General features: G+C 37.7%; 1 protein-coding gene across 2 annotated transcripts in view; it reads left to right on the top strand.

The window, feature by feature from the left end:
- GNAL (G protein subunit alpha L) overlaps positions 1–17743 on the top strand; it is a 196982-nt gene that overhangs the window by 119978 nt on the left and 59261 nt on the right. For both annotated transcript variants that reach the window (XM_027452063.3, XM_038174859.2), the window contains exon 5: positions 16554–16651. In XM_027452063.3, coding sequence (XP_027307864.3) covers positions 16554–16651 — 98 coding nt within the window. The remainder of the gene's footprint in view (positions 1–16553; positions 16652–17743) is intronic.

Below are 17743 nucleotides of genomic sequence, written 5' to 3'. Positions count from 1 at the left end.
AAATACTAAAATAGGTGTTAAAAAATAATAAATTCTAATGAATGTATAGAGCGCATAGTCCAAACTGAGCAGAAACTGAAGAAGTAAGATTGGGCAATAGAATTGACAGAATATTTAGTCATTTTCAGTTAAATGATGGAATAGTTAATAAAGTCAATAATAATACCCAGTTTTCCCCTCTTTTTGTAATTTCTGCAGTGATCCAGATAACAAAAAGCTTTCTTATTTTTTTTAATAATTTATTAAAAAAAGCCTCTAAAACAGAAAATTATTGAAGAAAGGGCAAAAGCATATTGTATCTCTTTCAGGAAAGAATTAGGCTATATGCTGGCAAAGATGTATTGGGATTCTACTGTATACTTGCCTTGACTCACTGAGTGATTTAAACAAGGTAAATGATCCTGGATAAATTTAACCTTTAAATCTGAAAAGTTAGTGAAAGAATTTAATGTAGAGCTTCCATTGCAACTGAAGTGCTTTGAGTCCTGTACTTAAGATTCTTTTCTGGAAGTGTACACAAGTTCTTACAGTTTATGCTTTGTAAAGTATATTGGAAAAAAATGTTTTTCCATGAGATATCAGTGCAGAACTTATTATTTGTTATTTAACTTTCATTAAAAAAGATTGTTTCTGCATACATCCTAACAAGTCTATGTTGTAAAGCCAAAGAGAATGGGATCAGTTGTCCCGTTAGTTAGGGCAGTATTTGATATATCTCTAAACCTTATCTCAGGTTTCAACACTAAACCAAGTCTAAGTTTAGTTTCTTCATATGCTTCAAGCTGTGTTTCCCTTGGGCACAGTCATTCCTAGCCCAAGCTTGGACACTACATCCCTGTTGTGTCCCCATCACACTTGGCACATTGGCCCCAGCTGGGCTTCCTCACCAGGATGGAGGCTGTTGCAAAGTTGTCTGTGCAGATCATTGTCTTTCCCAGGGCAGCAGCCCTTGGGAAGAAGGTGAACATTTTGGCCAAGTTGTTTCTTGTGGGTATTTACCCCATAGAGCAGGCATGTGCCTCTAGGGAAAGCCATCTTCTGGCTTGGGCATAACAGCGTGGGAGCCCCAGAATAGACAAGAGGTGCCAGGTTTGTTCTGAAACTTCTTATGGAAAATTCAGTCCACCCACAAATCAAGTGCATATTTTTCTTCTAAGACTTTTGAGATGTTAGCACTGACACTAAATACCCTGGCTCTGGAAGAGCAATTGGAGGCTAATATGCAACTAGGTATGTTAATCATACATGTGCTAATTTTAAAAATGTGGTTTATTTTGGTTAGATTTTTATTAAGGTTTGATGACTACCACTATGCAAGAGATGAGGGAAACATTTTCAGATTGAAATGCTTTCTTTTATCTGTTTACTTAATATTTTAATGAGGGAGCTGGAAGATGGATGTGAATACCTCTATATTTTATAACATCTAATCTATGATATAATGATATAGCAGCTGCATTCTGTGAGGTACGTTAGATAATCTGTAGGTTTTCTAACTTAGTTCCTGGAAATTTTATCTTTCATTCTGCTAAGAACATTATGAGCAGATATCTTTACAGCTGCTGCATGGGAATACAGTGTTGTATAGTAGTAAATTACATTTGGGAGTTGCTAATGCAGCTATAAATCTGCAAACAAAAAGTTTCTGAGCCAAAGGTTTGACTGCATTTTAGAATGTACCAGATTTATGCGGGACAAAATAAAGGGAAAGGAGTTTTCCATATTTAGAAGAATGCTACAATTGTTTTCAAAGTTGCCATTGGAATTTATTGATTTAAAGTAGTGATAATACATACAATTTAATAACAGGTTTAAAACTTGCTTACTGTAGATAATGATTGCAAATCTAGAAATTTTGAGAACTAAAATTTAACAAGGACCATTTGTTGTATACTTAAAATAAAAAATTCTGTAGGATTAATGGAGGAGGTTGTTAGATATCACCATTTCATTGAAAAGTTTAACTAACCATTTTGTTCTAGTCAGAGGGAGCATAAAATATGTGGAAATGTGATATCAATCAAATTTCTTCCAGGAGTGTCTCCACTTGTCTCTCAAGTTAAATGCATATGTACTTGCTAGTGTATCTTTGCTGATGGACCCATGTAGCATAGATGTGTATTCTGACACAAAGAATTTGTCCATCGCATAGTCATGCTTTCTTTTTGAATTATGCAATTAAACAGTCAGAGACTCACTCATATCAAGTATATGTGTTCACACTAGGTTTTTGTTCTTACACTGCAGTTATGTATTAGGCATGAGTTCTTCAGACGCCAGTCAGGGGTATTCTAGCAAGATTTCATGACATACAACTTTTCTCTCCCTCCAAGCAAAATAACAGTTTACACCTTTGCTGGTTTTTGTTTCTGTTTTTGACACATAAAAACTCTATTCTTGTAGTGATTAGGCCAACATAGTTGATGAGTTACATATCAAAGGTGTACATTTTATTTCAAAGTTTGTGTCTATTTAATAAAATTACATAGTACCTTCGTTAGGAACTTAATGTAATTTTCCTTTTGGAAATGTTTAGGTAATTCAACTTACCTGAAACCAGTTGACGTGAGCCACTTAGCATTTTTAATGAAGTTGGTTCATTTAGCTGTCTAAACTCTGACAGTATTTTAGCGAGAGACTTTATAATTTGTATAACGTAAGTGTGGCAAATTAAAAAAATCATACTCTGGCTGCCTGTTGCTTTCCTCCCCCCCCCAAAAAAAAAAATAAAAATGAAGTGGCTCTTGAATCCTGCTAGTTAGTTTACCTCAGTAGAAGCAGGTATGTTATTATGTTTATCTTGTGACTTGCTTCTAAAGGGAAAACCAATTTTCAGTATTCTCTTGATAATATATATCTTTTAGTTTACTAGCTTGTACCATTAGAAATAACTCTAGTAATGAACCAGACTGTAATTGTACGTTAAGGGACTGTCAACAATTACTTGTAATTTACAAGTATATAATAAACAGATACCATCATAGATTAATTGTTGACAACAGACAACTATGTTTATTTATGCTATTTTAAGGGTCTCTTTGTGCAAATACATTTTATCTTGGAAGGCTGGGGGGTCAGGGGAAATTCTGTTACTATTGATCAACTTGGGCAGTATGATTGCTCTACTAGAAATGCAGAAATAAAGTATTGACAGATGTCCATGTCAGTCACCATAAACAGAAATATAAGATTTCTGTTCTATTAAAATGCTCTTTTAGGAGCTCAGCGTTTTAACTAACCTCTAAATAATTGTGCAGGGGGTACTGGCACTCTGCTGAAGCTGTGTTGAGGGGACAGCTCTGCCAACCTGCTCATGACCAGCAAGTGATGGTACTTGTCCAAGGGCTATTTTCAAAATGTTAGTCTACAAGACTCAACAGCATGCAGACTGTCGAGAAGATAAGTTGCACTTTCCTCCAGAAGAAATTGGGGTGGAATTGAGTCGTTCCTTTTGGTGGCTGTGTTAGCTTTGACACAGCACTAGCATTTAGGATACAGCCTATACCACAAGTACGTCAGTGCTTGAAAAGCCTTGCATAATCTGTTGTGACTGAAATCACTGGCTGGTGGAGCCTTGCATAACGCTTGTGATTTATGTACTTAAATAATAAAAGTATCTGAAGGTTCAAATTAACATCAAGGTCCCATTGTGGCACATCCTCAGGAGCACAAAAGCAAAATGTCTTCTCAGCCTGCAAAGGTGAGAGGTCTGAGGCCTGCACGTGCTGGGTGCAGAGCCATTTTGTGTGTGAAGCCGTGCATCGCTTGAAGACTGGGCTTCCTATTAGGCACTGATCGTAGACACTAAGAAGCTGTAAATCATACAAATACAGTACATTGAAGATCCAATTTGTTAAAATGCATGCCTATTCTCTAACAGATTTCCAGTTTCTAAAAAGTGGTAAGATTTAGCTTATATTTTTGTAATTATTTCTGAGTCATAAAAAACGTAGTTGGCATAAGGGATATAGGTGCCCTTTAGTTTTGAGTAGAAAAATCACAGAACTTCATTACATGGATCATTATTCTGACCTGCGGAGCTCTCTCCTCTTCATCCACATTTTATTATAGCTTCTTGTAAAGATTCCTGTGTGGAAAAATAGCATCCAAGCAAAAGGGTAATAGGCAAAAGGCTTTATTATTTAGTTCCTATTTTAACGGCAGTGTAAATACAGCTTCAAAGTATGTTCTTGTAAAAGCAAATTGTGAAAGCTAAGTTTTTAATTGAATTTCCTCATCTTACAAACTGAGCATTCACTTCTGATGTTTACATACATTTTCTTGTTTAACTTCAGAAAAGATCTATGATAGGAATAACGAAGAAGGCTCTTCCCATAACTAATGAAATTCATTTCAGCTTGGAAAATCGAAAAGGCTGTGGGTCAAAAACAATGGGTTGTGGTTACATAAAAACAAAGCGAAGTTTGGGTGTTACTTCTTTATTTAGTTAAAAGTAACTACTGATGATTTTACTGTCTTCAGGTCTCAGAAGTTCATGGCTGTACTCATTGAGCGTAGCCTTTGAGCTCAAAGGCTACACTCAATGATGCTCCTGTTTTTGATATCCTTCCGGGAGATACGTAGAGAGTCAGGAATTGCCTGTATGCATTCATATCCTAGCCATATTTTCTCTCTCGGTCATTCACCAGGAAGTAAGAATGGATTTTTCCTAGAAACTTTGCTGCTGAAAAAGTTATTTCTCTGTTTTGTTTTTGAGTCAGTTGTTGGGTTTTCTAACAGAAGGCAAAAATGCCCGTGTCTGAATTGTCTTTGAATTGTTTCAAGGCATTCCTCACTGTTTGCACGTATCTGCCTGAGGTTTTCTGCCCAGGTCCAAAAAGAATTAAATATTGTTGATTCACATTTTTATTCTGCCAGATACTACACTGCGTAGCCCATTATTCTTCATGTACAACCAGCCATCTCGCTGTTGGTGCTGTGGTGGCCCTGCTGGGCTCTTTGGCACAAGCAATACCTGAAGGAAGCTGGGGAAGAAGGTGCTGGGATGCTCCATGGGGACTTGCACAGTGGTCTTACCTCAATTACTGCAGGAGTAATCCAACAAAAATGACTTCAAACAGAGAAGTTTTGTGTTTTACTTCAGTAGGCAATGCTTCAGTTGATAGAAGTTGCAGATTTTAATTAATCCTAATAAATTTATTTCCTACTATTTCTGAGATGAGCATGAATCATTTCTTTCTGTTTAAGGAACTGTAGTAATATTTGCCTTCTAAAATGAGGGAATTACCTGTTTTTATTATTTCATTCAATTCAATTATTTTATCATATGCCCTTGCTTCAACATCATGTGCTGAGTGAGATTCATTAACAGTTCTTTGGCAGTCACAAGACACTAATCATCTGTTTACAATATTGATCAGCTGCTTTCATGTTAAATTACATTGGAAGTGAGAAATAATCCTGCAGTGAATAGTAAACAAAGGACTGGTAAGCAAAGCAAGATGCTTGCTTAGGCTATATAAAATAGGATTTTCAGGTACCCCATAAACTTCTGCATCCTAATCAGCTCGACCCCCGTAACAGCTTCCAGCTCTGAAATTAAAACAGAATTTCCCATCCACAAATATTTCATTCTCTCTGGTTATCTATACTCTTACGGACACAGATACGGATTCATATTCCTATAGATACAAGTTTCTTTTAACTTCCCGCTGTTCTTCTGGGCTCCTAGGAGGTGGAGCAAGACATTATTTTTGAGTTGCGAGAATATTTATGGGCTAATAAAAAATACTTAGGTTTTGAAGCCTCAGGAATTTTATTTGTTATTATATATATATTCTTTCTATATTACATATAATGGGATATTATATAAAATAAATATATATAAAATATCTGAATTCCTTTTAAATTAATCTGAAAAGGTTGAGTTCTGGGGCTCATCAGCACTAGAATTCATGGTAGTTGGCAACTGGAATTTTTTGAACATTTATTTAAAATGTGGCCAAGAATTTTACAAGTTTGTATTATTTTTTCAGTGCTTTACTAAGAAATCTTTGTCTTAATGACTAATTAGATATGTTGCAGTAGTTCAGCTTCTATGAAAATTGTGAGTACTTACCTTCAAATAATGGGGTTCCTCCTAAGTCTATTGCTTTCAGATAGTCTAAATTGCTAATTCCTACAGTTGTATCCATAGTCTTTTCCCCAAATAGCTCTTTAAAACAACAGAGGTCAGAAAGAAGAGACAAAAAGTTTTTCATTTGTATCTATTATTCAGGTATCTGTCTGTGGTTGTTAATTAAAAAAAAAAATCCATTTGCTTAAATTCCATTTAGTTTAGTCAGGGATATCTAATAAGGCTTTGTAATTCCTTTTCCTGCTGTCACACATATTTCAGAATAAGTAACTAGCTGATGAAACTAGTCAGTCTTTTGCATATGGATGAAGGCAGGGAAAGAGAGATGAAAAATATAGATAAAACTTATGTGGAAGACTAGGAGGCTAAATAGATCTAGCAATGGTGGACTGAGTTTTCCATTACTTTCTGATGTAATTATGAGAGTTGCTTAAGTTGTGCTCGCTAGTCACATGATGCTGCCAGCATTTATTTCCGAATCAAATCTATAAAAGGAAATGAGAGTTCTCAGTCCTTGCAAACCACTTGTCTGGTAGGAAATCACTAACAAATAATAAAGTCCATAGTGGAGGATGAAATAGTTCCGTGATGTATGACCTTCAAAACTGGCTTAAGGAAAACAGTTGAAGCTGTGAGGAGTAGAAACTTCTCATACCGTCAGGATAATAATCTTCAGGCTTCTGTTTTTTCAGCTCGCTTGATGGTTGTCCTCACTATGAAGCTGTATTTACTGAGCCAGCAGGGGTTCCCTGTGGGCAGGACAGGCAAGCTGCCTGGGGACACTGCAGAGCTGACTCCCTCAGTTTTGTAATCCACTGTTCTGACTTAGTTGGGGTTTTCCCAACATCTGAGTAAAGAAAACCAAGACAGATTTGTAAGAAGTGCTGAGAGCACCCCAGGAATAACTTTCATTGGGGTTCTCACCTCAAAAGGTGTCAAACCACACATTTAGCTTCATATCTTCAAAGCAGTGGCCAGGAATTAACTACACAATTTTCTCTGCTCACTGAAATAACAATCCTCCAGAGGATCTCAATTTTTTGTACTGATTCTTGTGGAAGTGCATTGTGGCATGAAAATGACAGCTGTCTTACTATGCAGCTAATAGAAACTGTGATCAGATACAATGCTTCTCAAGATTAAAAACCATACAAGATTCAGATCTAAGCCTGACATGTTAGTCAGAGATGTAAGTTATTATTATTACCTTGTATTCCAAAAACAAAAATCTTCCTGGTGTGAAAAACCTGAAGTTTACCAATTTTTAGTAGATGTTTTATAGCAGTAGTGACATAGTCCCTTCATCAGGAGTTGCAGAATTCTTTGTTCGAAGTCACTAAGTAAACATTTTATTGACTTACAAGATACCAAAGTATTATGTTCATTATAGTTTTTTACACAGAGGCCTCGAAGCTAAATGATTACAGAAGGAGAAGCGACAATAAAACCACTCTGGGTTGCTTTGCTGTCCTCTACTCTGAACAGACTCCATTAATCTTACATTATGAGGTGAAGATTCAAATTTTGACATACAGAACCTGTAGGCTTATGCAACACTGTTGTGGTTTTCAATAAACAGTAGGCAAACATCTTCCAGTACATGTAACACCTGAATTATGTTTTTCAGTAATTTTTTGAGTTTGAAAGGTCAGTGTCCTACAAAGAAATGTATGTAATCAGCATTTCAGTCACAGTGATAAACTACCTGCTAACAAAGTTGTGAAATCATAACATATTTCTGATTTTTCTGTTCAGTCAGTGCTGAGAGATTTTCTGTGTTAAAGAAAATACCTTCAAGGAGAAGACCGTGTATGAGCTTTGCATCCTTGGCACAACACCTTTTTTAGGCATTACATACACTAACTAATTTGCTTAAATTGTTTGTCCTGCTTTCCTTTGTAGAGGGCTTGATGACTCCCCTCAAAACAGCAGGTAGGCAAGGTGGTTCAAGGATTCATGATGTCAGACTTGAAAGTCAAAATACACAATTAAAATGGAAGCTAGAAGATTGATTCAGAGGTGGTTGTTTTAAATATGATAAAAGCTTTTTTTTTAAACAACAACAAAAAATATTTAATAAGTAGTGAAGGAAAAACATGGAACTGCACTTTGACTTCTAATGCATTTTTAACCTCAAAGCCTATCGTACCCACAGTGCTGGCCTCTAAATATTGATGTAGTGAAAACACAAGATCATTATTTTACTTTTGTTTTTGCTAGCATGATCTGAAGAATTCTCAGACCTCTTTTAGTGTTTGAGAGCATCTCTTTTGACACATTTAAGTCATGAGAAGTATATGTTTCTCGAATTTAGTAGACAAGTTCTGTGATCTATGAAAGTGAACTTGTTGATTTCTATAAAATATCATGGCAGATGGAACGTGTTTCTAGAAGGCAGAAATAGAACTGCTCAGGCAATCAGGCTGATATCCTAACTGTACACACTTCTTGGAAATGGAGTGTAGAGTAAAAGCTTAAAAGTCAAGTCACAAAAATAGTTCAAGAAAGGGACTTAAAATGTTCTGTGTTTGTTGCACTCTTGGTTTTTTGAACACTGTCAACTAGCTCTATAATCATAAATTTTCTCTAGATGCAGCAGTATATGGTAGATACATGAAAATGGTGCTTTTATATGTTTATAAATGCTGTTTGTTTCCCCAGATTCTTTCCTTACACTTCCAAGTTAGAAAAGATTCTCCTAGAAGTTAATAAAGTGATTTTGTTTTCTTGGAACTTAAGGTGAACCAACACAAGGTTTTTATTGTGTTCAGTTCTGATGAACAGCAGTTTCGTGCAGGCTGAGCATGCTTCAAGGCTGTCATCTCCGTCCTAAAATAGGCAAAACAACTCCAGTGAACAGGGAGAGAAGGTAGATCGGGATGTATTACTTTGTACCTCTCTTAGATGGATCCAAACTTAGGTTTTGGAGGAGGGTTAGAGGCCAAACTGCTGATTTGCCTATCAGAATGAGTCACCAGCTCGCGAAGGAATTGCATTGATTATTGCACACCCACAAATTACAACTGAAAATACCTTTCAGGGCTGGAGGTTATACTTTCCCTAAAGGTTTCTGTATAATTAACCTACTGTAAGTGCTGGTACTTTAGAAAGATCTGAACCTGACTGTTAAGCATGGTCTTTGCATGCCAGTTGACCACTCTCACATGGTTTCAAACGTTTCTCACACTATCGCTTGGATGCTAATGAAGGTTTTGATGCCACTGCTGTTGGAAATATTAAAGTAATGTCTTCAACTTCTGTTTTTAAATTGCAATTCTGTTTGCCTGTCTTTGTTATGGGCATTCATAGTTTGAGCAGCTGCATTTTCTGTACCTGCAGCAAAACAGTTCCCTTGTTAAGCAGAGTGTTTCATAAAGGATTAAGAAGTGGAACTGGCTGAGCCATAGGGAACACTTTTGTCTCATAAACAAGAAGCTGATTATCAAGAGACTGTACTTGTTTGTGGAAGAGGTAACTGAGCAGGCTCCCTTCTCTCTTGGGCCTCTTACCTGCTACCTTACCCCATAATTTCTGCATTAGGTCCATTTAAATTTTTCTATTCCTACCTCTCTAATTACTGTTTGTAAATTTTGGAGGGTGGTGAGTATTTTTAATAGAAGATGAGTTGCTACACTTGGCACAAGCAAACTAATTATAATTGGAGGCACTGGGGCAAATTATCTTTAACCATCCATTGTGGGTTTCTCATAACATCAGCTAACAACTGCCTCAGTTAAACACTGGGTTATGACTCAAGTTGTGAAGTTGGACTCTAAAAATTACGATTGTTTGTGCAACTCCCCTATGTATAAGATTATGCTAATAGTTTTTAGATTTTTATTGTTTTTGTTTGTTTGTTTGTTTTTCTGTACAGTCCTGTAGCATCCATAGCAGAGAAGCCTAGGCAATGGAAATAAATACCATTTTTAAAAAATTGTAGTACAGGGTTGTTTATTTGCCTTCAACTCATCTCTTTACTGTCTACCTCATTTCTTGCACAGAGTAGATGGTGTTCGCTGCCTAAAATACTTTTTCTGATTGTCATTATTCATGTGAAGGACTGTGTGTTACTCCTTCAAGTTTATTCACTCAACAAGTTTCCATTATTACATTTATTCTCTATGCTCTTTAAAATAGATTTATTCTTCTGTACATGCTAGGAAGTCTTAGCTGCTGGATTATATTATGTTGAGATGTCATGTATATGTTACAGAAAGATAATTGTATGTGATATAAACACTTTGAGAGATTAAGAAACTACTAAAATACTGTCCTATTCAGAGATTAAGAGATGTGTATATAGATAAGCATGAAGACAGACTGTAGCAATATCCAATGTGTATCAGTAGCCTCCAAAGGCAAAAGTCCTTTTGGTTCTTTGAGCATATTTTTAGCTCTCTAATGAGTATACTGGTCAGGATGTGTGTTTAGAAACACAGAGAATTTCTCTGTTGTTTTTCTTTTTCCCCTTCATTCTTAAGTTATGTCAGAGAAAGTTTAATTTCAAGCACAACCCAGTCAGAACAGCAGTGTTTTGAAAGTTTGACTCCAAATGCACAAGCCTTTAATTAATGGGAAAATGAACATCAAGGGAAAAGAAAAGAAAGAAAAAAAAGTGGGTACAAGAATTTAAATTTAATTTGCCCTTGTCTTAACCTGAGTGGCTGAAAACTGCTTTCACCTGCATATTTTGCAGAAAGAGAACATAGTATAGTGGCTTACAGAGAGTCTTGGAGCTGCAAAAGATGCTTCTTCTTTTTCTAGGTTTCATTTGGCTGAAATAGAATATTTTTTTAATTGCTGTTCTGGTACTTTACATGGCTTATGCTGAAAACAAACAAACAAACAAACAAACAAACAAACATAATACCAATGCACTAATCTGATTTATGGCATCTGTTGCCACTGGAGCGGCGGCAGACCACTGCTGCGACACCCAGAGCAGCCATGAAGCATTCTGGAGCTCAACTGAGCTTTCTCTCCCCAGGGCTGGGGTCCCCATCGTCTTCCCACAGGCACTGCATGGAAAAGGGCTTCCTCACAACTCCTGGGGAGGTGGAGAGAGTGCTAGGCTAGTCAGCTCTCCCACGCCATGTTGCCGCCCATCCTCCCTGTTACAGCACAGCATCCTGCTGCCTGCTCAGTGCTGAAGGGACCAGGTCCATTCTGACCTCAGATACATAGGAAAGGATGGTTGGAAAGATCTGGTTTCAACTGCAGAGCCAAGTGCTCCACATGTAGCAAACCCAACTATAGCTTCCTTAAGCGACCTTAATTTGACTCCTTAGGGTGTCATCCCTATGGTATCAGCTTTTACATCCAAAGTAAGGAATGTGGTTGCCCATCAGTTGTCACTCCATTCCCCAAACCCTTCCTACAGCGGGTGGGTGAGGGGGGCAGTGCCAGGGGACCAGGACAGTGCAGGGACCGGGACGGGACAGCCTGCATGCCCGCGGCCCCATGCCTTGAGTGGCACCACCTGGGGTAGGCCCTGCTCAATATGGCTGGCAGCAGAAGTCACCTTGTGCTGCTCGTGTCTGGGGGAGGTTGGGGTGGGAACTGGTAATGAGTCATCTTGTTTAGGTTTTCTGTGGTTAAGCACCTGAAAAAGAGAAAAGTAGTAACTGAAATTAACCGAAGTGGCAACTGCATTTCTCACCCGCAGTGGCTGAACTGTGAAAACCTATAGTGCTTGCTACCTCGGTTGCACTTGTTGTCATGCTGATCAGATGGGTTTAAACTGCAGTTTAGATGAGAAATTACATCTTAGGTCTTGCATCTTAGACCTGAAGCCTAGGAAAATAAGAGCATGGGTTTGGGTTCGAGGGAAATCGATCGTATTTCCTGTTTATCTCACCAGATGTTTCCAGGTTTACAAGATATTAACAGCAGAAATATGTGGAGTGGAAAATATAGTGGAGTCTTCCACATCCCAGTTTCTGGGAGACTGAAAGGTGACATCAGGATAGCTGTTAAATGTATGCTCCATCTGGAAGTAAGACAGGAAGGAATCTTAATAGAATAAAAAATTGTATTACTGACCTTGCCTGAACTTACGTGGTTTGTAAAGCAATTAGACGAAAAGCTCTGTTTCCAAAATACGTAAAGAAATGTTCTTGAAGATATGTCATTGTTTAATCTTTACTAATACTTATTCCTGATTTAGGCGGCTGAAAAGTGAAACAATTTAATTTTTTATCTACTTGAAAATTTTTTGTAGGAGTTGTAAGGAGGAGGTTTCTAAGGTAACCTACCAATAAATAAGTTTATTTCCAAAATAAGGAAAATAAATCTCAAGAACATACTGTAACTTCTGGTCGGACAACGTTGAAAAATAATGCTTTGCGACTTAGCTGTAGTGCATCTGCATTTGTTATCTGTATTGGTTTCTTAGAATGTTTTGTGTAGGAATATGTTCCCCCTGTTTTTTTTTTCAGTCTAAAAGTGTCCTCAGAACTGGGTAAGCAGAAATGGTTCTTCAACACCTTTTTAAAATGTAGTAAAAATATGATACTGTTTCTGTCAGTGACATCAGCTCAGGGTGTTTCTTAAACTTACTTTATTTTGAAAAAAAAGGAATCAGAACCTGTTTACATCGCTTCTTGATTTTCAGTTGATGTGTGAATGTTTATGTATAGAAAAAATGATATGCAAGTGAAAAAGAAGCTCCGAAATGTGGGGGTGAGTGTTTTGGACTCTGGGAAAGGGTGGAAATTTTCCAGATAAATTTTTATTAGTGAATATTTGAGGTATTGTATATCACATCTTCTTCTGATCACATCAAAGTTTTGGTGCTCGTATGGCCTGATGATTGCTATAAATTTGTGGGTAACTGGTGTAAATTAAAGTGTGTAAGGTAAAAAAGTATCTGTAATTAATGAGTCCTGTTGTTCATGATACCGTAGGCATCATCATTTGCTTCTAATGCTCTAATTAGAATACTGTATCAAATATATATATATTTATATTAATAGGTGCAAATATTTATATGCCACTGTCTCTAAGGAAAAGTTTAGATGGAACAACTCTCTTTTGTTTTGCTTTGTTTTTGTAGACATGTCACGATGTATGTGTTTTTCTGCTTTGAGGCATAGTACGTTATTCCTGGTTCTCTTCGGTATGCTAAATATTTTTGGTAGATCTTGGTGACTTTGATCTGATAGAGGTCAGCTGCATGTGTTTGCAAACCGAGTGCATCAGATGTCCCTGGTGATTTTCCATGTCGCCGTTTTATGTTCCAGCTGAGGTTTCTTAAAGGACCTGACCCTTGACTTCTAAGAACTTCTGAATAGCCACTTTGTAGAAACCAGCACCCTTAAGAATATCTTAGTTTGGACATCTCGTAATCTAAGATGCTAAGGTCACAATTTACTCATAAAATCTTATTTGTTTTGTACTAACCGAAGGTAATACTTTGTGTGTTGTTCCCCAGACATGTTAATCAAAAAGCTTTAGCCATACTTCTTTTATCAGCTGGAACAGATCTGGTTTCTCCATCATTTGAATGACCCAGGACAGGCGTTGCTAAATGTGGTTGCTGCTCTGAGTGGATGTTGTCCTGTGACAGAGAGCAGGTAGGGTCCAGGCAGAGCAGATAAATTTGTGGCATGCATGAGCATCGTCCAGCGTGCTTCTGTGTGCGGTGAGAGCCTTCAGCAGCTAAGGAGGAAAGAAAGTGCTGAAGAACTTAAGAGAAGAGAAAAGGGTTAAAAACGAGTGTGAAAAGTTGGATCATGGTACTTGGTGTCTTGAAATGAAGCAGGATTTTTCTGGAAAGCTTTAGTCACCTGGGAAAGAAGGATTGGGTAGCTGTGTGGGAGGCAATTTGCAGGCAAGTGTACTCCTCTGCAGTAGATCGGTACATTTTAATGAGGTAAGTATATTTGCTCTGTTTTATAGGATTTGCTTTGGACTAAAAGTCTGGAAGTCGTTTTAAATAGACTGCTTTGAGATATAATGGTCAGGTGGAAATATTTGAAGCATATAATATGGAAGCCATGTATTTACAACATATTTGTAGGGACTTAGAAACTGTGTTATTTTCACCAGAAGATTGCCTCTTTTCCAGAAGAGTTTAAAGAGTAAATAAAGCTTGTGTAAAGGATGTAAAAACAGACGTAAAGTCAGAAACTGCTGTAGCTATTGAATTTCATTTGTTTATTTATGTACTTATTTACGACTGCAGCCATCTCTCAAACCATACCACCCTGTAGGAAAGGAAGCTTTCATGCTAGCATCCCAGACCTCTTCCCATCCCCATCCTGTAGGGCTGAATGGAGCCATTTTTTAGATGCGGGAGCAGTTCCCCTCGGGTATGGGAACTCACATCACCGGTGGCACCGGTGCATGGCGAGGAGGGGAAGGCAGCACCATGCTTGGCCCCCCGGGGTCGGCAGCAAGGAAACCCCTCCAGGAGGGAGCACCGAGGTGGTACGCTGCCACACACGCACCCATCCGAGCGGGAGGGACAGCTCAGTCCTCTTGCCCTGGGACCCTCCTGCTTACCCAGAGCACTTTCTTTCCAGTGAAAAGGCAGTGCCTTTGTTTAGACGAAGCTGCCAGCGAACATGCGTTCAGTTAATGAGCTAAATATCAACCAAGCAGAAGCTTCAAATTAAAAATGTGTTCCACATTTTCTGGTGTTTATCATTTTGACTTTGCTCCACTTGTTTTGCCAATTCTTTTCTTCTTCTTGCAGCAGCTTTCTCTTTTACATTTGTCCATTTTGTCCTATTTATTTAGTTTGATAACTTGTCCTTTCTTGAGCTTGTTTTTGCTTTCTTTCTGCTGCAGGAACAGAGAGTTTATAATAGCCACAGCCTAACTTCAAAAGGTGGATCTGCAGTGTTTTAAACAATCATTACATAAGTTGTTAAAATAACAAAGACAAAATAAACATGTCCTCATCACGATGAAGAAATAATTCCAAGGGCAGTACAAGCATCTGCCAATCTCCAGTGATTCCTCTTTTCTTCCAAGACTTTCTGGTGAAGATTTTTCATGCCTACTTTTAGCATCTCCTTTTCTCTAAAGCTCAAAGGCTTCTGAAAGAATGGATTTTTCTCTCTTTGCATATAACTGGGGGAAACTGGAAAAAAAATAGAAAGTATTTAATTAGTTGCTCATGTTCAAAGCTTAACTAAAATTTTTCAGTATGAGCTTCTACTCCAGCAGCTCACAACCGGTTTGTGAGGAGCACAGCATTACCTCTTGTGGTACACTACAGAGGTGGGGTTCAAGATAGGAAACCCATGCAGAGGAGAAGTAAAGTTGCTGTGCTGTCGAGATATTTTGCTAGGAATGTTGGTTTTTGAGAGTTTTTAATCCTAACAAGGTGGGCATGAGGGACTGGCAAACAATTGCAGAAATTTCATGTATTTACCAACAGAGTTATGAAGTAAGTAGTGGTGCTGCACCCGTTTTACACAGAGCTAACTTGAATTGTGGAAGAGTGAAGCATTTTGTTAAGTTTCACAAATCTGTGATTGACCAGAGGTCTCTGGTGATTTGGTAGATGTGTTAAGGTGTTAAGAAGTTGCAAACAACTTCTGTGTTTAAATTGACACCAAACTTTAACAACTCGGTTTGGAAATTCTTTCATTTATCTAACCATTCTTCATTCAATTTGAGAAAGATCTGGTTGGAAAAACTCGGTTATGGTTTGGCATTCCAGCAACAATTTAACAGAAAGCTGACTCCCAGCTTAAAAAAGAGCTGGAGTGCATATGGCCCTACGGCCAGAGCTGTCGGGCAGAGTCCGACCCATCGTTGTGCACCTGCGGGCTTCGTCCAGCTGAGCTACAGCCTCCCCATCACCCAGGAGGGCTGCGATTCCTCCTTCAAGTAATTCTGAAATAAGCTAGCCGGCACATAGTTCTGGGCTGGGTTGCTTGGGATAGCTAGGAAAAGTGTGTTGTGCCAGGCGGCTGCTCAGAGGAAGCGGTGTTGAGCAAAGGCTCTGAAATTCTTGCAATTAAATTATGTTGCATGAGAAAATACTGAACAGCGGAGAGTTGTGTTTTTCAGGAAAAGTTACACAATCTTTTTAAAGTTACAGACTGGTCTTTCTCTGAGAAGCTAGTGATTATAAGCTGAGCAGCTTTTTGCGCCACTTTCATGCCCTTTCCATGTCAGAAACATAAATTCAGTTAAAAAATAAGTGAGCATGCTTCTGGGTGATGTTTGTACTTACAGTACAAGTACTCTGAATTTTGAAGACAGTCTTGATTACATAGCATGTACTGGGAACTGCCAGCAACCATATGTACAGTATATTTTACTACATTTTTGCTAATGAATGTGTGTTGTGTTTTTTTTCCTTTTCTTCTTTAAAGATGTAATTTCTCATTCCACAAAATTTCCAAGCAGGAAGGTTGAGTGAAGGAGGAACAAATCTAGGTTGGGGATTCAAAAGATTGAGAAATGTTCTCTTATTTGTTGTATTTCCAATTTTCAGGAATTCTTTGAACATGCAAAAAAGCTCTGGGATGACGAAGGTGTGAAGGCATGCTTCGAGAGGTCAAACGAGTATCAACTGATTGACTGTGCACAGTAGTAAGTGTTTCTTTCTATTGAATTAATAGCCAAGAATGTAATCTTTTCTAACAAGTTATGAAATATGTTTGCAAGATCTGGGTGTTTGGCAATGCAGCAATTAACATTTTATTTCTCTGTGTATAGCAAAAGTAATTGATGGCTTTATCATAGCCTGTCATTATTACACACCTAAATATTCTGCTTTAGATACTTTAATACTTTAGGTACTTTTTATATACTTTAGATACTTAATAAAGGCCAATATGAAAGGAAAAATCAAATAAGTATCTGTATCCCCTTTGAAATACATTTACACAGAATAATTTTGATTGAAACTATTAAGTTTTAAAAAGTTAGAACCAATCTGAGGAAAATGCTCTGTTTTAAATTCTATGACCCAGTGCTGAAATACCTCTGTTTTTTTCATATTTCACTAAAGCTTCTGAGATTTTTACCTAACAGGATGCATACCTCCTTTACTATTGTGTCTCTAGTGTATTCTCTGGGAAAAAAATGATAAGCACTATTTCATGCAAGGTAGTAATATGTTTGTTATTCTCTCTTTCATATCAATCAAGTCAAACAGTACATTTGTGCATAACAGTAGTAATCCTTGAACAGGTTTGTCTGATTGGGAGTGTTTGGAAAAGAGATATGTAGTAGCTTGTGAAGGTGCAAATCATAAATACGTAGTACATTGATGAAAACAGATTAATCAGGAAGTAGTACATTAACGTGCCAGGGCTACAAAACTCCGCTGTCCTTAGTAATAACCCAGCTCTGAATTAGACTTTGACCAAAAATACACATTTCATGTGAACTGCTATTGCGAAAATGTGTACTCTTACAGTTGCTATGTGATTTAGGGTTTTCAGAGAACACACTCCAGTGTGTTATGATTTGTCTAATTGGCAGTATGGTCAGCAACAATACCGCAAGTCTGTTGTAGCACTCAGTGTTTTGTTTTTCTGTCCTTTCTGCTCCCAGGGCCTAGGCTCAAGCAGAGAAAATGGGCTGTGTAGCTAAAGGAATTGTCATGCTTCTGCCACAATGGGGAATTTCGGTGCTGTGGGTTGTATTTTCTTTTCCCTTATTCCAGACTATTTTGGG

This window comes from Anas platyrhynchos, chromosome 2 (assembly GCF_047663525.1).
Source record: "Anas platyrhynchos isolate ZD024472 breed Pekin duck chromosome 2, IASCAAS_PekinDuck_T2T, whole genome shotgun sequence".
Taxonomy (NCBI): domain Eukaryota; kingdom Metazoa; phylum Chordata; class Aves; order Anseriformes; family Anatidae; genus Anas; species Anas platyrhynchos.
Note: the sequence above shows the minus strand (reverse complement) of the source record. Positions and strands in the feature narration are given on the sequence as shown.